Genomic DNA, 23371 nt, shown 5'->3' on the forward strand with positions numbered 1-23371 from the left:
GTACCCTTGCACAAGGGTAATCTCTTACTTAAAGTTTGGTTAAGAACAAGTTCGCAGGCAGCAAGATATACTCTTACCCAGGAAACAGCCATTAGTGCATGAAACTAGTCCATATGATCCTGAAACGTTTTCCCTGGTTTGCCTCCATGCCATAGAATCATGGAATCATAGAATTGTTTCAGTAGGAAGGCACCTTAAAGCCCATCTTGTTCCACCCCCTGCCATGGGCAGGGACACCTTCCACTATACCAGGGTGCTCGAAGCCTCTCCAACCTGGCTTTGAATACTTCCAGACAGCCACAGCTTCTCTGGACAACATGTGCCAAGGCCACCCCACCCTCACAAGGAAGATTTTCTTTCATATATCAAACCTAAATTTTGACTCAGTTTGAACCCAAGCATGTGGAAAAGCTGTTGCTGATATACTAGGACTGGTTAAACAGATAATAAATCATACAGCTCCATGCTTTTGAGTGCTGTGGTGCCTTGGGAGCGTGGGGCACTAATGCTGGAAGTCAGCATGTCCTGATGGACAGGCCAGGACTTCTGAAGTCTAATGAGTAGCCATGAGTTGCCAAAAGGATTTAGTGAGAAATCGTAGAATCTCCTGTGTTGGAAGGGACCCACAAGGACGATTGAGTCCAACTCCTGGCCCTGCACATGACACACTGTACACCCACTCTTGGGTTTCCAGAGAGACAGCTCCAGCTAGCCTGGCTGTTATTGAAAGAAAAGAAAACAGAGAATTTGCTGGTAGTTTGTGAGAGCCACCACTTTGAGGCATCATGGGGGGAGTGTTACACCAAGCACAGCCCAGTTTGAGGTATCACAGGGAGAGTGTTATACCCATCACAAGCCCCAAACTAGTCCTGGGGCAGCATTTTGACTGGCAGAGTTACCCAGACAGGTCTGATGCTTCTGGATCATTTCTCTCTCTGATACTGTCACTTCTGCTTTCAGAATCTGGCCTTCCCTGCCAGGGTGCAGTTTCTAGTGTGGCACAGCTCTCCCAAGAACATGGCGTCCAACCCTGTGCCACATAATGATCCAAGGTGCTCATCATGGAGACATTCCCAGTGACCATGGCCACAACTGCTGCATCTCACACAATTTAATGCACATCCATTAACAAATGAGTTACCTGCCCCACATTTACTCTTTAACTTGTTGATCTATACCTCTGCACACAACAAAGCAGCTTCATCTCTAGAAACAGTAAGAACATGGAGAAAACACCTCACTGAAATATTTTTAGTATTGTCAAATGCTGTGACCTTCATGATGCATATCCTTGAGAAGATCAATAGAATATAAACATCCTGAGTTTATTCTATTTACCCTCTGGAATCCAGATCTTCCTAACAGCATGAAAATAAATTTTTTTCTTATTATTATTGCACATGGAGACCTTGATCATGCCTGTATTGGTTTGATTTTGGCAATGTATTGTGGTAAAGAAGCAGGAACCTTGTGGAAAAGAACTTGGAATTTTGTAACTCCTTTCATCATATATTTTTAAGACTATTTTGGATGGGGCTCAGCTACCTGACGCAGTGGGGAAAGTGTCCCTACTCATGGCATGGGGTTGGAACAAGGTGATCTTTAAGGTCCTTTCCAACTCAAACTATTTTGTTCTATGATTCACTTTCATATGTATATTAAAATATTACAGCAAGAGAGGTTGCCTAATACTAAGAAGCAGAGGGAGAATGCTATGCTGAGGATTTGTTTTTATAACCCTTTTTCCCCTCCCTGAATTCACTGCATTTTGTGCTCTGCTAAAAAGTTTCCCTGGAAACTTCAGGAAATTTTAGAAATTCTAAATTTAAAATTTTAGAACTTTTAAAACTACTAGAAGCTAAACCACTAAACAGAAAACCTGGTCATCTTAATGATGTGACATGGACCGAAATCTCTAATGTAAATCTAAATGTGTTTCAGCACACAGTGATTCCAAGTACGGTGAGTGAAATGGAAGTGAAAATCAGTTCCTCAGGTATGCTGCGATGTACAGTGCCACACTGCCTGGAGATATTTTTGTCCTACAGACTCAGATAAATACACAAGAAGCAGAGGTTAAACATATCTCTTTCTCATGCCGGTGGAATGCAAGACTTCTGCTGCAGGATCGCTGTTAGGTTTGCCTTGGAAAGACTGATCCTTGGGGAGCCACACGACCACAGCAGAGGCAGCCGACATGGACATGCTCCCTGGGAGGCAGCGACCTGGCTGGAGCTGGGCGCCGAATGTCCTCCCATGGTGTGATCCGTGACATTCAAAGAGCACAGCCGGATGTGGAAGCCGCATCTCGGTCGCGGTCACAGTGATGAGCTGTACGCGAACAGCGAGGCGAGAAACGCGGACTTCAAACCGCTACCGGGGAGAGCGGCACCGTGCGAAGCCCCCGCTTCCTGACAGAGCCCAATGCCTTTCTAAAACGGATTCATTTCAGAGTTCTGCCTTCGAATTTAGTGGCCAAGCGAAGTGACCTGCACAACAGTGTTTTATTTCCCAGCAGATCGATTTCCTGGTTAGCTAATCTCAAAAGCCAGTACTGTCCCCCCCCCCCCCCCCGCTAAACCGACCGATTTGTTTATTTGAATGAATAATTTGACTTATTAAACATCACCCTTGTCCTGGCAACATCATCATGTAGTGTTTTGTTTTATCTGTTAACTGTTGAATCACAATACGCTTTGTTACTTTCCCACCGCCAGAGGACCGAATCTCTTTAGCAACGAATCGAATCCAGATACCGCAAGCAGTTCCTCTAACAAAGTCTTTGTGTTTAAGAAAATACAATAAAATGTTTTTAAAAGCTCAGATTGCGCAGTAGGCTCCCTTCAGCAAGTTTTAGTCAGTAATTTACAAAAACAAGCTCTAAGAAGAAAAATAAAATGGGAAGGCAGTGACGAGCTGGCCACTCCCGTCAGAGCCACTGCCCCTCCGGCACTGAACTTCTGTTCCCACAGATTTGCACCTTTCAGACCGTTGTTTTGCCCAAATTCCTCGTTACAAATGTGCACTTACCTCTTCTGTAGAGCATCATCCATGGATTTCAGGGGTGGGTGTGTGCCGTACCCGGCACACGTCCCACGCGGGGCGGCCGCAGCGCAATCCTCCTTGCCGGGATAAGCAGAGGTCACGGGCAACTTAGAGAAGCGAAAGTAAACAGAGAGGGAGCGAGTTCGGCTGTGACAGCCGGCAGATGGGGAGCGATGGCGGCTGCTCCTCTGCGCCTGGGAGTCAGCAGCAATTTGCTGCGAATTTTAGGGGACGTGTAATTAGCTCTGAAAACTAAGATGTTTGTTTACTCAAAGTTATGAAGGCTTTCTGTGTGTGTGCTAATAATTTCTAGAGTTGCTTTGCATATAAAATGGGATATTTTCCAGCCTTATTTATATAGTCAGAGTATTATTACTTCTATGGTTACTTTGTTGGTTAGAAGATGAAGAAAAAGATTCTCTGACTCCAAACACAAAGGCAGAAGCTGTGCTGCAAATTCCCAGCTCTTTATTTCCAACCAGTTAAGCCAAACCGTGAAATGGGAACAGAACTGACTTGGATGAAATCATCTTTCCTCAGAGGGTGGTCAGGCACTGAACAGGCTTCCCAGGGAATGATCACAGCCCCAAGGCTGCCAGAGCTCCAGGAGCATTTGGACAATGCTCTCAGGCACAGGGTGGGATTGTTGGTGTGTCTGTGCAGGGTCAGGAATTGGACTCCATGATCCCTGAGCGTCCACTCCAGCTCAGGATATTCTATGATAGCCTGGAGCATCCACAGGTCTTGAAATCCCTGGTCAGTTTTAACTTCCTATGTATTTACCTGGTGAATTACACACCCCTGATTCTGCTCAATGACACCCTATTCTTGGAAATTTTAACAGCATTAGTAAAACGAGAAGATGATGCAGATAATGGAAAAATTGTGTATCTCTTATTCCTGGGACAAGAGAAAAATCGGTATGTAGAATTAAGTCCGACTACACTGATCACAAATAGTCCTGATAAATATTGCACAGATTCTGTGTTGGCTGTTAGGTTGTACTCAGGAGAATGAATAGCAAGCTTCACAAACTTGTTCAATACTGCACTTGGCTCCTTATCTGATCCCTTGTAAAGCACAAATCAAATTTTACACGTGAGAAAAAATACTCAACTAATTATTAAAAAAAACACCAAACAATTGAATTCTTTGAGGACAGGAAGCAAATAAAGCTGTTAGAGCATCCTCCCCTTAAAATAGGTGTGTAAATAAACAGTTGACAGATTTGGCAAACTGACATTCTGCAGAGCTCTGGGAACAAAGCCTTTTGGGTACATGTCATCACATGGAAGGCATCTCTGTGCCAGCTCCAGGCCTCATCTGACCCCCACAGACAGGAATGACGGAGAGGACGGTCTGCAGCCAGCATGGAACCCACAGTCTGTGTGAAGTAAAGGCCAGCACAGGGCATGGGTTAGAAGCCAGTCCTGACTCCAGCTCATAGACACAACGTATGGCTGGGGGGAAACATTTCTGTGAGCAGTGTGCAAGTGTGCAAGCCATCAGTTCCATAAAACACACAAGGAAATGCAAGTGTTCTGTAGCAGAAATAGGAGCCTGAATCCAACTGGAACCACTGGCCAACAAACATTTAAAGGCTACAAGGTTTTAAATGTCTGTTTTAGAGTCTCAGCTGCTTTCATCTCCTTCCTGCACAGCACTTATTTCCCTTCTGACAATAAATTATGTTTGCATGAGCAATAAAGCTAACTCTAGGGGGTGCAGCCATCAGAACTAAGCACAGTCCCAGAGGGAGCCGAGCCACAAATCTTATACAAACATTTTGGGTGTTGCTTCCTTATCTTGGTGTAACTTTGCTGCCTCTTGCATTAGATGTCCAAATAAATGATAGTCATGCAGTGCTCTGGCACAGGGACAGTAAATTTATTAATTTCTGTGGTGATTCCCATGGCTGCCAGCATGCCTGGCAGCTCAAGGGTGCATTTTGTCCCATCCAACATTATTCAGCTTTGCCTCACGTAGAACAGGAGGCAGGCTCTCTGCTGACACGAAGTGCTGACTCAAACTTCCCCACAGGGAATTTATTTCACCTTCAGTCTTATTATTGCATTTTAAAGCTACACAATAAAATTATAACAGCAGGCAGCTAAATAATGAAATTCAGTAAACATAATCATAGAGATGAGAAGAAGAAAGAAATTCAAAGAAGCTGCAGAGAGGCAGGATCAAGGATATCTTGGTCACCCTTCAAACAGGTACTGTAGGCATAATATTGCCAGTAGGACAGAACACCTCCCTCCTATGCCTACAACTCTGTTCAATCCTAGGTTGAGATGTATTTTCTTTGTGAAGGAATTGTTTAATCATTTTTTCTACACTTCTGGGGATCAGAGAAGCCCTTCCACTCTGGTACTTTTGAAGTTCTCTTCTCTCCCCTTATTGAAGTTAGATTTGCCCTTTCCCATTTTCTAAGACTTCCCTTATTCCTTCAAAGTTTCCTGAAGCTGTATCAGTACATGTGTCTTAAGTCCTGTGTTCACTTCTGTGCCCCTCAATTCAGGAAGGCCAGTGAGGTGCTGCAGTGGGTCCAGAGAAGGGCAACAAATCTGGTGAAGGGTCTGGAGCACAAGTCCTCTGATGCAGATCAGCTGAGAGAGCTGGGGGGTCTCAGCCTGGAGAAAAGGAGGCTCAGGAAGGACCTTCTTGCTCTCTACACTGCCCTGACAAGAGGGTGCAGCCGGTGGCCAGGGAGGGCATTGAGCTCTGCTCCCACTAGTGACAGGACAAGAGGACATTGTCTTCAGCTGCAACAGGAGAGGTTTAGGTTGGACATTAGGAAGAAATTCTTCACAGAAAGGATGATTAAATATTAGAAAGGGCTACCCAGGGAAGTGGTGGAACCCTCATCCGTGGAGGAGTGTAAGGAACAACTGGACATGGCACTCAGTGGCATGGTCTGTTTCACAAGGTGGTGTTTGGTCATAGGTTTGACTCAATGGTCTCTGAGGTCTTTTCCAACTTAATTGATTCTGAAATCAGTGTGGTTCAAATATTGCTTAGTTAATTCTTAGTGCTTTAGGATGAATTTAATCATGCAAAGAAATTTTATCTTCATATTTGTGGGTGTTTTCTTGCTTTATTTGAGGCTGCAATCCTAGTCCTGTATTAAAATTCACTGCAATAACCAGTGAACTTTCTAGTGATGCCTGATACAAAGTAGACATTAAGTGGTTGTCATCCCTGGGCCTGTTTTCGCTTTTCCCAAGCTATACCTTGCCTGGAATTTTACCTCTGTTTTTTCCACTGTATTTTCTCTTCTTTCATTTCCCTTGTTGCCCTGACATACATTTACCTCTTTTTGAACAGCTTTCTGAATCTCTTTTTGTGCTGCACCGCAGTTGTCTGTCACATTCTCTTTTTTTTTTAGTATTTCCACTCTGATTTTCATGTCCTCAAGAGCTCCTGAGTCAGCTGTATTAGATTTTTGCTGTTGCCAGCATCAAGTTGGTCTGGCATGCTTTTTACCAGTCCCTGCTAGTGGTTGTCAGCTCTCCCATGCTCCATGCACATGGTCTTTGTACTTACTTGAAGTCCTTCAATTTTTTGAAGTCCTTCAAAATTTTTCCTTTTTCTGCTGGTCTCCATTAAAAACATGTATTTTCACATTCACTCAAATGTCCCTTTTGATTTTTAACAAGTTTATCCCTGCTATAGGCAGAAGCAGCTGCCACCCACTTCACATTGCCTTCAGAAATAAAGCAGTTGCCAAAACAGATGTTCAGCTTCCTAATGGTTGTACACTTCTCCAGCAGAGGATTAGACAAAGTCACCCAGTCTTGAAGATGATTCTGGTATTTTCCCAGGTAAATTTCCACAGCTATTCCTCCTAACTGCAGAGTCAGTGCTGGACACCCCACAGCCCATGTGCCAACGCTCCTTTGCTCTTTGTCCTCACACCACAGACACTGATTAATGAGATTTTACCTCATGCTGAACTTCAGGGAACGCACAGGCCTTCCTTCTCATGTGATCTACCGGGAACAAACCATAGTTTACTATGCCAAGATCCCAGTCCTGTAATTTGTCCCACAAGCACGAGTCATTCTTACTATGTCATACCTTTCATTATTGGGAAATTCTGTAATGTCTTTGCATTTAACTCTAATGTACCAGCCACATGTGTAGGGGCATCTCAGATGTTTGGCTGTTTTTCCCAGCCTTTGTTGGTCTCTATACTCCTTTCACACTTTTTGGTTTTTATTTTCATCCACCTGCAGACTTTCACCATGGATGCTATTCAAGCATTTGCTCCCAAACAGGACCCAGGAGTCTGTCTTCTGGTGGATGGAGCTCAGCCATTCCTAGCTGTACTGCCAGAAAGACCCATGCCAGCAATGAGGAATTGCTGCTGCTGTGACAGCTGGACTGCACAGCTTTGCGCAGAGGTTTCACATCCCTGCACCCCATTTTCCACCAAAGGGTACCCTGCAAGAGCCCTGCAGGGCCCTCAGGGACTGCCTTGTGCTGAGACTTTATAATGCATCTTCTTAAAAACTTTCTGGCCCCTTGCATCCATCTGAATATCACGAGCCACCCAAAGAGCTGCCTGGCACAGCTACGGTTGATGGGGCAGGCAACAGAGATGGTGCCAGCCCCAGGCCTAGCCAGAAGCAAATGCCACGCACAGGATGCAAGAGTGAATAGAACCATAGAATCACAGAATGGTTTGCGTTGGAAGGGACCTTAGACCTCATCTCGTACAACCCCTGCCACGGGCAGGGACACTTTACACTATCCCAGGTTGCAGCAAGCCCTTTCCAACCTGACCTTGGACAATTCCAGGGATGGGGAAGGCACAGCTTCTCTGGGAAACCCGTGCCAGGGCCTCACTACTCTCACAGCCAAAAATTTCTTTCCTGTACCCCATCTAACCCTGCCCTCTGGCAGTGGGAAGCCATTTCCCCTTGTCCCAAGTCCCTCTCTAGCTGTCTTGGAGCCCCTTTAGGTACTGGAAAGAGCTCTAAGGTCTCCCTGGAGCTTCTCTTCTCCAGGTGAACACCCCCAGCTCTCCCAGCCTGGCTCCAGAGCAGAGGGGCTCCAGCCCTCAGAGCATCTCTGTGGTCTCCTCCAGACTCTTTCCAGCAGCTCCATGTCCTTCCTACACTGGGGCCTCAGAGCAGGACACAGAGCTTCATGTGAGGTCCCACCAGAGCAGAACAGAGCAGAGCAGAGCAGAGCTGGGTTCAGAAGCTGTCTGGGTCTGACAGGGAACTGAAAACTGCAGGCAAAATAGTTCACAGCACAACTATGTCCTGATAAACCCTGGCTAGTATTAACTGGATGAATTGAGAACTTAATTAGGTGGAGTGATGGGAAGTACTCCCATTCTCCTTTTCGCAGCACACACCAAGAAGTGCGTTGGAGGGTGTACCTTGGTGTAATGTACAGTAGAACTGAGCTTATTAGAAATAATAAAAAAGTTCTTTTGCTGCAACTTCCATGTTACTGAATTTCAAGCATGTGTTTTTGATCTCTGCAGAGTATGGCCAGGATAGAAGAGGGCATTTCTAGGCTTGCCAGCAAGCTACAGTAATTTGAATTTCAAAACTGAAGCTTCAGAGCTGCAGGTTGTAAGAGGATACCTGATTCATACCAAGGCGATATACCATAAAACAATTACTGGAACATGCTATAAGGTCATGTTTCCATCCATGAGAGGGATGTTATGATTCCCATTAGACAGCTGATGGCAGAACTAAATAAGGCTTCAACTTGAACAAAAATAACTATACTATAACTAGGATATACATCTATTTGCATATAAACAACAGAAAAAGAGCTGGATCAGTTACTTAATTATTCAAAAAGGACAAAACAAGAAAAAAAACCACCTTGTTTCCTCACACAAGGAATAGACTAACAATAGGAAAAGAAGGCAGGCTTTCAAAAGCTATCCCAGCTCTTTATTTAGAGAGCTCTCATAGGGACAATGATGCAGTGATTCCAAGCTGGCTGCTCCAGCAAGGCTGCACTGTTGTCCTCACCTGCACACCAACTGCTCTCACACTGGAATAGCTGCAGAAGCTACAGGAGGTCCCTGGTGTGGGCCCCAAGGTCTGCCACAGCACGACACCACATCCCTCCATGTGCCATCTCCTCTCCCAAAGGCGGACCTAGAGATGGGCCTTTGCTGTACCCAGGCTCACATAGTCTCTAAACACAGAGCAGATGAATTAAAGATCTTCCTGATACAAAATAATGGGGCATTTAAGTAAAACCAATTTTTTTTGTAGTTCTATCAGGCTACTGTGTAAAAATATGGGGGACTGGAGATGTAAAAATATGGGGAATTTTCTTTCTGAAATTCATACAAAACCCACTGGTTCAGAGAAGATTGGAATCTGAGGGGTGTGTAATTATTATCAGCAACTCTGTATGAGGCAAATATACAAATTGGGTACTGTTGGAAAACACAGTTTTCCAGCAAAACTTATGTTAACTAAATAAACCTGAACAAAGCCTCAGCATACTCAGGCCTCAGTAAAAATCCTAACAAGCTGCAATAGCTTGCTTCCCTGAGATCGCTTCATGAGAAAATATCAAGAAGATGCAGCAGTGTAAGGAATGTACGGGAGTGAACTTGTGATTAACAAAGAATGCAGGAGAGAGCCCTGATTATGTGAGAACAGACTGTGAATACGTGTGTAACTATAATTAGTAACATCTGTAACAGTATATAAGTTTCTCGTTTGGTGAAATAAAATGGAGCTTACTCTATATCTCACATTGAGACTGCCGTGAGTTCCCTCTTGTCGCTTTGTCAAACGGTGACCCCGACGTGATACGGAGATAGGAGGACTTAGGACCTTGCTCCGAAAAGCAACGACCACGGACACTGGCAGCAGAGTTTTACGACCCTGCCCCAGACAGCGGCGAGAATGGAGAGGTCCCAGAGCAGCGCTGGGGGGCCAAGCTCATCGCCCCTGCCAGGGGGTAGGTGATCCGAGGGCCTGGGCCAAAAAAGACCCGCTTCTGTAAGGGCTGATAACCTCGGAAAAGCTGCACTGCATTTGGCGACTGCGTTAAGATAGAGAGACGCCCCAGTGGTGCGCTCCGGCGGCGGCGACCAAGGTACTTTAAACCCAGCTGGACCAAAATGGAGACGGAGGTAGCCCAATTTTTATTGTTATGCTTTTTAGAAAAGCATGGACTCAGTAAAGGCAGTCTATCGCAGTTAGCTGGCCTAATGGCGGTGCGACAAGCCTATGGATTTTTTACAAATCCTATTACAGTATTCGACATAGGAGAGTGGTTAAATTATGGAGCTACTTTACTTCTGGAAGGTGATAAAATTGCAAAAAAGCTTGGTAAACCATGGAGTAAAGTCATAGCCTGCTTACAGAAACATGCAACAGAGCGAGAACTTGCACGGGTGACAGCACAGGAGATAACAGCCACAAAGAGCAGAGAAAAACCTGAGAGTTGCCGTGCTGCTTTTAACATACAAACGACTCCAGCAGCCGCGGCGCAGCCGGGGGAGCCCCCCCCACCAGGGGGGAGGGGGAATCGTAGCCCTCTATCGCTCTCAGTGCTTCCAAGGGGAGAGCGCTCCGCGCCGCTGCCGGCAGCTGAGAATACAAAGTTACCTGATTGGATGAAAAAACTACTCCTGTGTGGCTAGCACAGGTTTTTCCCACGAGAATTCTTCTTGTGTTTTATAAATAAAGATACAGTTTGGATGTTATTGGAACAGTGTCCCAGAACTTGGACGGTGCAGGCCTGGCCAATCAGGCCTAGGGGAAGGCTTCTGACCGACCAATCTGGGTGACTTTTGAAAACTCTATATATATGATGAAATCAAAACAATAAAGGTCATTCCTTCTTGCCACTGAGAACTGGTGCTTTCATTACTCTGCTAGCTGCTCAACAGTGACACTCCTGTGTCAATGTATCATAGAATTTAGCAACTTTACAACAAAAAACATCTTAGCTGCTTTGTTTGAGAAAGTCACCGTTGAATTTTTACCAGAACAACTGAATACGATGCTAGAGAGAGCTCAAATATCACGGGTAAAGCACCAAAGTAGCCAGAAATCACCCCGGTGTTATCGATGTGGCAGTGAAAAACACGTACGAAAGAACTGTAACGAAAAAGTTTGGTGTTCCCGCTGCAATAGAGATACTCACAGCACAGAAGCTTGTAAAAACAAAAAAGACAAACAGAAAGCGACCGGTGGCTGCGCAGCTGCAGCGGCCCTTGCCCTTCACCGCACGCCGCCTGAATGCCACAAAGAGAGACCTGTGGCGGAAGTTGTTCCAACTGTGGTTTCCGGTCGAATGACAACGAGAGCAGAGGTAGCAGAGGGTGCCCCAGTAGGCAGAGCCGTGAGCCATCCACGCCTCCTTCACTGCCCCAGCTGTGATGTCTATGGTGAGACCCTAAACTCTACTCCTCTCCGAGGAAGAAATGATTGACAGCTTCAGCAGCGAACCAGAACTAACCAACAGTGTTGCCAGCAAAAACAACAGTCTGATACCCGAATTGGAGCGGCAGATTCTCCCCAAAACCTCTAATTATTCGCTTTGCCAGGTGAAACACCCATTGCCACGTGTTGACCAGCAGCACAGCCTTGCTATGGCTGATCCGGTGCAGCTTCATGACTTTTCAGCCTTTCTAGAGTTTCAGGAAAATGTCTCTGAGCTTGGCTCCTTCCTGGCAAACCTTCACCACCTGCTGCAGCTCAGCAACCAAAACTCCCTGAAAATGTCCAGGCAGATGGAGCAGATCGGCTCTTCCTTCTGCCCAGCTACACCGACACCGAGACCAAAACTTGTTTCCAGCGTTTTACTAATAAAGAAGCATTGTAACAGTATATTATCCTGATAAAAAATAACACCTTGATTACTAAAGCCTTGAACGAAAGCTGAATTTTGCTAAAGCGTTGCTTAAAATAGTGTTTGTGTGTATGTGTGAATATTGCAGGCCTGCTGAAAGTGTTGAACTGCTGAAAATGTTGAACTGCTGAGAGTGTTGAGTGCTTTAGTGTGTAAATGAAACCTGTAACTGCTGAGAGTGTGGTTTTGATTTCTTGAGAGTTTTGATGTGTGAATGAAACCTATAAATAAAGTTCTACTGAATAGTTTAAGCTACCTGTTAAGTGCCTTTGGTTAAGTATAGATTCTGTTAGAGTTAAGTAATATTGAATTTAAATTCTATTCAGTTTTAGATTCTGTTAAGGTTAAAATTCTGTTAAGTAATATTAAGTGATGTTAATTTTAAATTCTGTTAAGTTTTAAATTCTGTTAGAGTTAAGTTTGTTAAAGTGATATCAATTTTAAATTCCATTGAGTTTGAATCCAATTATAGTTAAGCCTCTTCAGTGTTACTCAGTTTACTATTTGTTAGTTTTAGATCAAATTTATTAAGATCAAGCTTTATTCATTTTCAGTGCTATTAATCTTAAGTTTTAAATTTGTTAGTTTATATTATTATTCACAAAAGCCTTTGCAGTTTTATCTTCCTTAGTTAAAGTCAAATAATAATATCCACTGTTTTCAAATATTTAATCTCACCTTATATAGTTATCTGCAAAAATAGTAACATGTTAAGACACTCTCCTTATTGATATTAATCAAAGCTTGTTGTTCTAAGAAAACCCTCCTACTTAGGGCCTAGGCTCTGGCCAAGCCTCAGTCCTAATTAGCTGGGAAATATGCCATGAGTCCCAAGTGTTCTGCACCAAAATGTAATCAAGTAATTTTGACTTGCCAAATTGAGTTTACAAAAACTAAATCTTCTTCCAGGTAAACTTGGAGTCCTTACCCGGGAAAAGTTCTCCAAGCTTTGCCTGAGAAGTGAATGTTTTCAACAATGGCAGTTCCTGAACCGTGGCAACATAACTAAATAACTAGTGATATTTCCTTAAGTAAATTTCTAATAATTGTAGAAATAAAATAGCAAAACAAATTAATCTGATAACAGACAACGTCTGTTCTCACAAGTGAAACGGGGGAAATGTTGGAAAACACAGTTTTCCAGCAAAACTTATGTTAACTAAATAAACCTGAACAAAGCCTCAGCATACTCAGGCCTCAGTAAAAATCCTAACAAGCTGCAATAGCTTGCTTCCCTGAGATCGCTTCGTGAGAAAATATCAAGAAGATGCAGCTGTGTAAGGAATGTACGGGAGTGAACTTGTGATTAACAAAGAATGCAGGAGAGAACCCTGATTATGTGAGAACAGACTGTGAATACGTGTGTAACTATAATTAGTAACATCTGTAACAGTATATAAGTTTCTCGTTTGGTGAAATAAAATGGAGCTTACTCTATATCTCACATTGAGACTGCCGTGAGTTCCCTCTCGTCGCTTTGTCAGGGTACCACCTCTCGAGCTGTACAGAAGGACAATATGCTTTTGTCATGGTCACACTGCACAGCAAACCACAGAGAACAGCTACGGATTAACAGCCCCAACATTCAAATTTTTATTTGTATCAGACTTTGAAGCATTTCTGTTAAATAACCATCTTGGAATATAGAAGACTTTCAATTCATATGAATAATGAACTTTTCATATTGTCTTTAAGGCACATATTTCTATCAAAATTTCATTTTGGTCCAGAGAAGCAGTTGTGTTTCAGACAACAGCTATCCAGGTATCTGGCAGCTTGGTTTGTTGTAACTGTCCTTAAAACTGTAGACTTCAACAACTGAGTTCACTGTCTGCACCACAGAATTGTGTCTCGGTACCACGTGTATCCCAGGTGCAACACTGCTCTTGGCTACCTTCAGCAGGTGATTGTTGTTTTTGCAACACCCAGGAACTACAACATCCCAAGTCCACTCTTCCTGGAACCTGTAAGCACAATGGAAAAAGTTATTTCTGTTTCATTAATTCTGGTGAAGGTACAGAATTTCCTAATCTATTTTATTTGTACATCAGGCATTTCGCAAATGACTCGTGCTGTAATATATGGAATTGCTTCTCCCAGCATCAAAACCAGTTGGTAGCAGTGGGGCAAATAATTGTGTCTCAGTAAAAGCTGATGCAGACTTTGAAAAGACTTGTGAGGTTGGTTTTATCTGGGGCTGGGGCAAATGCTATTTGTTTGCTTGCCATCAAATGAGTTCTCAGCTTCAATGTAGCGCTATGTATTGTATCCAGAGAATGTTACTGGGAACATTTGAATGCTGAGCCTGGTGCAGAAGGAATGTCCTTGGTTGGTTAGTGGAGCACTGCTGGGAGCACAAAAGCCAGCTGTGCTCAGTGGGATTAGAGGTGTTATCTGCAGAGCAGCCAGCAGTCGCATCAGCCCTTGGCTGCCTGCCCTGGCTACTGCCGGGCCCTCTCCGAAGGGACCACGGGCTGGGACTCTGTGTTTGCAGCACTGTCAGTCTCTGATCCCTCCTACTGTCCACCTTTCCCCATCAGGAAGAGAGGGTTTGTCTAGCTGTGGGGGAAGCCAGCATGGTCACTGCCCCAGACAGCTACACCCCAGCAGTGGCTGGTGTGGGCAGAGTAGCAGCAGTGGCAGATGGAGATGGCAGAGTTTCTGAAAAGATGCTCAGGAAATCACACATCCCTCGTTCAGGAGCACAGGGGGATGTTTGTTCTGAAATCTGCTGCATGATGGCATGCATGGATGCAAGGGGCTTTCTGCGCATGGTCTGTGACCAGACAAGTCACAGCCCTTTGGGAAAAATGCCAATTTGCTGCAGCCTGAGCGTGGGGGCTTTTGTAAAACATTGGCTACTGCACAGCAGCTTGTGCAGGTAGGGTGAAGGCTGAGAGCTCCTGTCCCACATTCACTGCAGGTGAGCCAGCTCATGTGGCTCCTCCAGCTTCCTCTTAACCTTGTGTGGGCCTCTGAAGGCAGCAGCCTGCACATCCCCATCCAGGACAGCACAGTCTTACTGTTTCACACCTGAAAAGTTGGCCAGGAAACAGAAGCTGTGTTCTGCAATTATCAGCTGCAGAAGCCAGCAGAAATGCTCACACACAAACGGTGCATACACAGAGGAAACACAGGGGAATAACAGAAAATAAATCCAAATAACTGAAGTCTTGCTCTCCTGATACACACTATGTATGCTGCAGATACATCTCTCCTGCAAAGTAGAATAAATCTTGCTCTTCACTGGAAAACTACATTACAAAACTAGTGGGGGCACAAGTGACAGTCAGATAGTGTAAAGGCCTCTTAAAACACCACTGAATGTGAGAGGACATTGTATCAGCATAGTCTGCACATACTCATAAAGGAGGTACTGAGATGAGCAGAATTTACCCACCTATAATTGAGACAACAAACTCTTTAAAATACCAGCCTGGTAACTTCACCCATGTTGTACTGACCTGTAATGTTTTAATTATGCCTTTTAATCCTGGGACCTCAACAAGATCCCAAGTACCTTTTTCTGGGCACCAGCTGAGCACAGAGCACCCCTGGGACCTTCCATCAGAGAACAGAAGCTACATGGAGGAATGCTGCACACCTCACTGCCAAAAGAAAATCTTCTGAGATGCTGCTGTGCATTTTTTAAAAATAGTTCCATCTTCTTGAAGTGGTAGTCAAAGGTAAAAATAAAAATCGAATCAAAGCAGCATATACATAGAGAAGAAATGGAATAAAGTTTTGCATGGGCCAGCAAAATAACCTTTGCAAAAAAAGCAAGCCTTTACAAATTGCCCTGCCAGGATTATAGCTCAAGTCTAGGTACTCTGGTTACAGTGCAATAAATAGAGCTCACTTGGGCAGAATTCCCACTTTGATAGTTTCTCCTATAAAGGTCTATGTTGTGAAACACTGCTATTACCCACAGTCTACCACCAACTCAGGAACCCAAACTGGTTAAAACTGTACTTGGAGGAGAACTGTACTCCTGAATAGCAACCTGTTCCTCCCATTTTGGGAACTACTAAGCTTTCATTGACTTCTGTTGGCACAAGTTGCCCAGAGAAGCTGTGGCTGCCCCATCCCTGGAAGTGTCCAAGGCCAGGCTGGATGTGGCTTGGACAACCTGGGGAAGTGGAAGGTGTCCCTGCCCATGGCAAGGGGTGGAATGGGATCGTTTTTAAGACCCCTTTCCATCCAAACTATTCCATGATTCAGTGATTTTGTAAATGTAGGATGAGACAGCAGGCAATAGATCAAACCCTGAGGACATCAGAGGGACAGTGAAGCCAGTATGGTTCCACCTCAGCAGAGGATGAGAGGAGCTATTAAGAGGGTTGCAGTGTCACCAAGGGACAGACAACTGTGCATGCAGTGGACTTTGCTCTGTGTGCATGGCCTTCAGTTGGACACAGCCTTCATTTTGCTCTCTTATCCTTGGAAGCTCTGTACTGTGTCCTCAATAACTGCGACTGTTTTTCCAAGCACTTCAACTTTCCTTAATGCCAGTTCCCAGCTGGGCTACTTCAAAACACCACAGCAAGAGGATCAGAACCCTTCTCCATACCCTTACCTGCCAATATAAACCCGCCCTGGGTGCTGCACAGGTAAGTGCATGACACATTTTATCTGTCAGCCTTTACCTGACAGATAAAATCTGGAGCTCACATCAGGGGAGAAGAAGAGCCACCACAGCATTTGTCAATGGGGTTTAGAGGATTCACAAGAACATTTTTCTGTACAACTTGAGAGCTGTTCCTTGCTGGAGGGAAAACACTGTTCACAGGACATCTGAGACGTGTGAGAACGCAGCCACAAAGCTGCCTGGTGCTGGCACTGCCTCTCAAATCAGCTTTTATACTGGAGGATGGGAGGGGATTTTTTTGTTGCTGTATGCCTGGTGGCTTTTTACAAGACCCTGGGGTAACCATGAAAGCATTATGAAAACAGTAATAGCAGCTCTATTGAAAGCACATGTTGCTGTACATGCCCCCTTCAAGCTCTTGCGATGATAATTAGGATTGAAATCCAGAAATGGGTGAAAGTTAAAAGCCAGTTTATCCCATCTTCTAACGGGGCCCCAAGTTGAAACCACAACTTACTTCCTCTGTCTCAGCTTCCTTTGAAACCTGCATGTCAAAAGGTACTGGGGAAATCTGAGCCTCTAAAAGATGGCAGTGGGGAACACAAAGCACATGAAAAACAAGAGGGAAAAAAAGAACAACTCTTATGAACAGAAGCTCAAGACTGGATCAGTCATGGGGAAAAGCAGGGAAAGGAAATCATGCCCCTCTCCTACGCTGGATCTCCTCCCCTTCAGTCCTTGGTGCCATGCAATCAAACATTTCTTGTGGGGAACAGTATTCATTGCATACAACTGTGTCAAACAGATCATTTGCCCTCTGCAGCCCTTTCACTGGATGCTCTCTGTGGTGGAGTATGAAACCCCACAGTGATGAGCAGTCCTGCATCCCTTCCTGTGCCCTGGCAGCAGCCCACAGGTGCCTCACTGCAATGATAGCTGAGCAGAGGGACACATTCACACCCACACAAACATTCAAGGATGCTGTGCCAATAGTCCCACGTGTGTCCACAGCCTCAGGCACCGCTTTGCCTGCAGGCAAACACCAGCAACTTCTGACCATGAGGCTGATCATAACAGAAAATGCACAGATCTGCTGTAGAGAGCTAAGGGCTTACCTCTCTGGTGACACTGCTGACCTTCACAAGCAGTGATAGACCTTCATAACCCTGATAGGATCAGTTCCCCAGGACAATCTTGCACTGTCACTGTAGTAGAAGATGATTTGCCCCCTTAATTGTCCCACTGGTGCATCTCTGGGCAGTCATTCCAGGTGTCCTGGTGCATTTTTCTTGTTCCACTGACATTTTCCTTTAAGTTTTGCAGCAGTTTGTCTCACAACATGGGGTTTTCTCCAAGTGTTGTTCCCTTTCACTGTGGTAAATCCACACCACACCACCCTACTAATAAAAGGGTGTTTTATCCTTCCCCTTTTTAATATCTTCTACTTAGGTGTTCAGAGAGCAAAGAGCTGGGAAAGGGTACAGAGGGTACTCAAGGGTACAGAGGGCAAGGCAGGAATGTAGCCAGCTGTTCCATCCCATCCTACAAGATCTCTTTGCTCACAGCTGTGATCCTCAGCAAGGCTGGACAGAAATAACTTTTTAGGCCAACATGAATTTCTAACTTGGGCCTTGCTCACAACCCCTTACATAAGATAGCGGAAAATTTCCACTATATAGCCACTAAATCAAAGAGAAAAAGAAAACTCATTTTATTTTACTGTAGAGGTTAAAGCCATGGGCTAATCTCACCAACCTTGCACACAACTTCTTGGACTGACTGAAAATGCTGAGCTGCCTCTCCTAATAGCATGCTGACTTTGGGATTTTCTACAAAACCTTTTCATTTGGAATTCTTTGTTGTTGTATTGTCCTTATTTGCTTTTTCCCAGGTAAAATGGTAAAGCATCCTGTAGTCAGAAAAAGCTCTGGTACAAAAATTTCAGCTACTAGAAATACCTTCTGTGGGAGAACATAACAGCCTGCTTCTCTGCAGAAGAATTTTTTTCTTCTTGGTAACATGCTCCAGCTGTGTGAATAGCTGAAAGGAGAACTTTAAGCCTACTGACATATGGGCTTTTCCATTTGACTCGCTCCTGCAGTCAGATCAGCTACTTCATAAAGAATGTTTTATAACTTGACCTAGAGCTGTGGAAAATAATTCACCTCTAAACAGTCCAAATTTTGAATGCACAACTTCTTCCAAATGCTTCCACACTTGACAAAAAAGTCAAGTCCACACCAAATTTCTTTGATTCTCTTTAAATCGTATTTTTGAACTGGACTATTTTTTTTCTTGTTGTCAGCTGACAGAGAATGAAAAGGAGTTAGTATACAGCTACATTCAGTTCTCCTGAGTGTAGAAAATGATGGATCATTAATTCTTCCTTATGAAAAATCAGCACATCCCTGAGTCAAGGGAGTATCTATTCCAAGACAGGTTACACGGTTTTTACACTGAAAAACAAAGGAATAGAGCCAAGATGTGGCTATTTCTGACCATCACCAGGAAGCTGATGCAAAGTGAAATAAGCTCTCATGGTTTTCTTTATGCTGGCTATCTGTGCTTCTCCTGGGACAGTATCTTCTACATATGCTGATGTATTAATAGGTTCCAAAAGTGGAATGCCTCATTCTTTAATGTCTCTTCATGCCAGAAGGGTCTGTTGCTTGCTCTCACAATGTTACACTAGGTTGTGCATATTTTGCCAGACCAAAAGTGGTTGCAATTGGATTCAGGCTCCCATTTTTGCTACAGAACACTTGCATTTCCTTCTGTTTTTTTATGGAACTGATGGTGTGCAGTTAAAGAAAAAGTGAAAATACCACAAACGACTTAAACACACACAACACAGCCCCTTCCCTGTATGGATGCATAAAATTTAATTGATGCACATCACAGAAGGACAGGGTAATTCTTTACAGATGTAAAATCTGGCAATGATGTCTATCAGAGCAATTGCTTATTTGCATTTCCTCACCCTGTATTTTAAACCTGTTTTCCAAGAGCAGCCACTCTGCTGAGGCTGTTGTGCTAGTTCGCTGTGAAGCTTTGCCTGCTTGCTGAAAACTGAAGGCAGTTTTTAAGCTCTGAGCTCCCCAGTTTAGGGGAGGTTTAGGTTGAATATTAGGAAAATATTCTTCACAGAAAGGGCTGTCAAGCCCTGGAACACCTTAACCTGAGGAGCAGCTACAGCCGACCCTGAGCAGTGGATGAGTGTTAGCACTGCTGGGATTAAGCTGACCCCGCTCTTCTTCTGGACACTCATTTCATTAATAGAATGTCTCAGTGACCTTCAACTCCATCTCTCAAACATTACCAGCAGCTGGCACAAAGGAAGGACAGCTGTCATTAAGTTTCTCCTTACTGATTTTTTACCCTGTGCCTGTCACAGGGCAGAGGACAACCTGCCTGCTCAGGCAGCTGCCTGATCCGAGCTCTCCCACGTGGCTGCTTGCTGGGATGGAAGAGGACGGTTTGTCTCAGGTGGTGGGTGCCCAAGCGAGTACTCCAGAGAAGAATAACTGCAGGGTCAGGCATAATTCTTTGTCAGAAAATAATTGACTCAAAAATAACATATCCTGGCACATCTTGCAGTCAGGCTGTGAGAGCCATTCCCAAGATATTGACAAGCCCTCTGCCCAGCAATCCTTCTGGAGATTGCTTTGGAGGCCCATGGACATTGTTCTCCTCTACCTATGTGGCTCAGAGCTGCACCTAATCTCCCTTCCTTAGACACAGACCCTTTTTTTTCAGCTAATCTGGCTCAAACCTCTGCACCACAGAGCAAACTGCTATCTCTGCTGCCCTCAACTTCTGAGAAGCAACATTGGGGACACACCTCTCTCCCAGGAGCACCATGATCTGTAACTTGTTTTTCCTTGCTCAACATGATTTAGCATTTTCAGTAACATAAGAAAGCAAATATGCTGTAAATACTCGCAGCTCATGCACATAAGACCTTCTGCTAAAAACTGGTATGTTCATCCTCATCATGATTCCTTACATCCAAATGAAAGAGGTGACATCAGCAGTGGCTGCACTCTGTAGTTAATGATCCTGCATATTTGTACACTTATTTCTAATAATTTTAAAGCAATTTGTTCAAGCAGCAAAGCAGTCAGAATAAGGCTCATTACAATTAAAGTAGTTGCCACTAAAATTCAATGTTTCCCTGCAAAACTACATATTCATTATGTTGGTTCTGTGTTTCAAACGTGAGGGGAAAAAGTTCTCATTTTGTGGCAGACAGGTCCAGAACAACCTGCTGGAGCCTCTACTGTCACACAGCTGGGCTTCTCTGTTATTTATAACTTCTACACATCAGGATTCTGCATCCACATTGTTGTCACCTCATTGCAGCCAAAATTATCTTGTCAGCGTACTAAGGCACGGCTTTAACTGATTAGAGTTCTTTAATCCTAAATTGGTCTAAACCTCAACAAATATCTTACCTGCCTGAAAGAACTGAGTTTTGATTTTATGTTACCTGAAAGAATTGGCTTTTTATTTTATCTCCTCTAACAGTATTTTGATCCTAAAGTACTGAATAAAATGTTGATCTCTAAATCTATTCAATTAAGTCTGAAAAGCAGCACGACCTCCATGCTTTTCTAGTCAAAAATAAACTAGTATGTACTCAAGAGGATCGTCTTCAAGGGTGGAGGAGTTCTCACTCTTCCAGATATTTCACATGCTACAAGAAGCAGCAGAACTGTTTTAAGAAAAGAAAAAGCTACCGTAAAAATGACTGAATTTGTCAGGCCTCCACCCACTCCTTTCTCAGACATGAGCACCACTCATCACAACTTCACCTTCCAAGTGGGCTGCAGAGCCACTTCCCATGCCTGGGTTGCAGAAAACAACGTGTACCACAGCCCTGGAAAAGGCAGGGAGGAAAGGACTCATCCCCTGTGCTTCCTTGGACAGTTCCTGCCTAGGAAAGCCAAGCAGAATTGCTGTTGTGCTCAGAGATCCAGCAATGCATTGGACAATTCCTCCAAATACCCAAAACCTTAACACAAGAAGAGGGTAGGACAGAAAAGGGTAGCATAGGGTAGAGCAGACTACACTAGACTAGACTAGACAGAAATATTTCAGTTGGAATGGACTCACAAGGATCATTGGGTCCAACTGCCTGATCCCTTCAAGGCTGACCAAAAATTAAAGCTCACCATTAGAGCATTGTCCAAATGCCCCTTGACCACTGACAGTTTGGGGCACCGACCCCCTCTCCAGGACCCTGTTTCAGGGTCTGACCACCCTCTTGGTACACAGATGCTTACTTGTGTCAAGTCTGAACCTTCCCTGAGGAGTCATGGTTAAATTTTCTTTTGGTTTTGTTCTTGACCATGGACATGCAGAAATATATGGAATCTTTCCTTTGGGATTGCCTGCCCTCAGTTTTCCTGCTTTTTTCCAACCATGCCACGTGCCCATATTTATTTCCTTGGACAATCAGTGCTGTAACAGCTTCACCACCACAGCAACACCCACAGGTTTAAAGATTTCCTCCAAGCACAGGCTGCCAACATGTCCGCCTCACGTCAGCAGGGAAACAGTACCACAGCAATAACCAGGCAGGGAACAGTCCTTTCATGCTGGTATTCCCAGCATAGCCCAGATTCATGTTTGCACCTCCCCAGTGCCTACACTGTCCTCCTGTTCCCAGTAAGCTGGACGAGCACAGGATGAAGAAACTGAGCCTAATTTGCTACACACAAAAAATAAAAAAAACTGACAGGCAATTTGTTGTCTTAATGAAATCTGTTAGCAGAATTCCCACATCTTACCCTGCACGTATATTCACTTAACAAAATTAATCAGCATCTTTTACTAATTATTTGATTAAACAGCTCTTATTTGAGTGGAAAAAGGGAACGAGGTAGAAATAAGGGTCACATTTGCTCCAAGAGCAATTCCAGGACAGCTTTATTCATATTCCCCTTTAATTCCATTTCCATCTCTGATTAGAAGCAATGCCCACTCTCCATATGAAAAACAGCCAGACTTTTGGCTAAGGGTGCACAGGCTGATATACCTGTTCTCGTAGCTGGTTTTAGCTCTGGTTAGTGATTAGCCAGGATCCCATCACCTCTGCATGGTGGAGATAAAGAAAACCTTGATTACTATTGGACGTCTTGCACTATGAGGTGGGTATGAGCACCAGGATTTCACACAGCATGTGTATTGCTCTACCTAGGAAAACCAGAGCTTCCGGGCTTTTTTCCTCCTGCCACTGCCATTCCCCACTGAAGTTTGTACATCCCCCAGTTTTGTAAAGCAATAATAAACTTGATTTCTGGCCCATGAGAAGCTGCTCATCCAGGCAAATGCTTATCCAGACAAATTCTTCACACCTTTTCTTACCCTGCTACTCTCAGGTAAGAAAAGGTGTGAAGAATTCAGTAAACAGAAGCCTCTGCTCCTTGGAGTGGTGTAGGTAAGGACCCAGAAGGAGCTCAAGGCTCCATCAAAACACTCAGCCCTGCTTACAGCCTTTCAGAAATTTATCCATGCTATTTTAAAAGCAGATTACACTTACACAAAACATTAACATCGCAGCCTCACAGTCACACAAAATTAAAAACTGCATCCTGAATCTTCTAAAAACTGTTTAGGTTATAACTAGCATTTAATTAGCATTATACATCTTTCTGAAATCATCCAAACCCAGAATTTGATTAAATTGCCATCAGCTTTTTGTGCAGTACTCCATTTGAACATGATTTCCAGCTGTGCTGTGTCATGGAAGCAGGTTTATAATCTCCGTAAGATTATTTTCTGCAGGTAAGCACTAGAAATCGCTGATACTGCTGTACAGAAAGGCTGTACAGGTGGGCAGTGAATTAAAAGCAAACAAGAACTGTGTAGTGTATT

The 23371-nt window shown here is 44.1% G+C and overlaps 2 protein-coding genes across 7 annotated transcripts in view; both read right to left on the reverse strand.

The window, feature by feature from the left end:
• The window catches only part of CARD19 (caspase recruitment domain family member 19), a 31579-nt gene extending 28389 nt beyond the window's left edge, over nt 1-3190 (reverse strand). For all 4 annotated transcript variants that reach the window (XM_085073167.1, XM_085073166.1, XM_085073164.1 and 1 more), the window contains exon 1: nt 3031-3190. In XM_085073167.1, the coding sequence (XP_084929293.1) occupies nt 3031-3049 (19 nt within the window). In that variant the 5' untranslated portion in view covers nt 3050-3190. The remainder of the gene's footprint in view (nt 1-3030) is intronic.
• A 10283-nt stretch (nt 3191-13473) lies between these two features.
• The window catches only part of SUSD3 (sushi domain containing 3), a 32734-nt gene continuing 22836 nt past the window's right edge, over nt 13474-23371 (reverse strand). For all 3 annotated transcript variants that reach the window (XM_085073172.1, XM_085073171.1, XM_085073173.1), the window contains exon 5: nt 13474-13868. In XM_085073172.1, coding sequence (XP_084929298.1) covers nt 13661-13868 — 208 coding nt within the window. In that variant the 3' untranslated portion in view covers nt 13474-13660. The remainder of the gene's footprint in view (nt 13869-23371) is intronic.

The sequence above is a fragment of the Lichenostomus cassidix genome, chromosome 12 (genome assembly GCF_008360975.1).
Source record: "Lichenostomus cassidix isolate B80296 chromosome 12, HeHo_3.0, whole genome shotgun sequence".
Lineage (NCBI taxonomy): Eukaryota > Metazoa > Chordata > Aves > Passeriformes > Meliphagidae > Lichenostomus > Lichenostomus cassidix.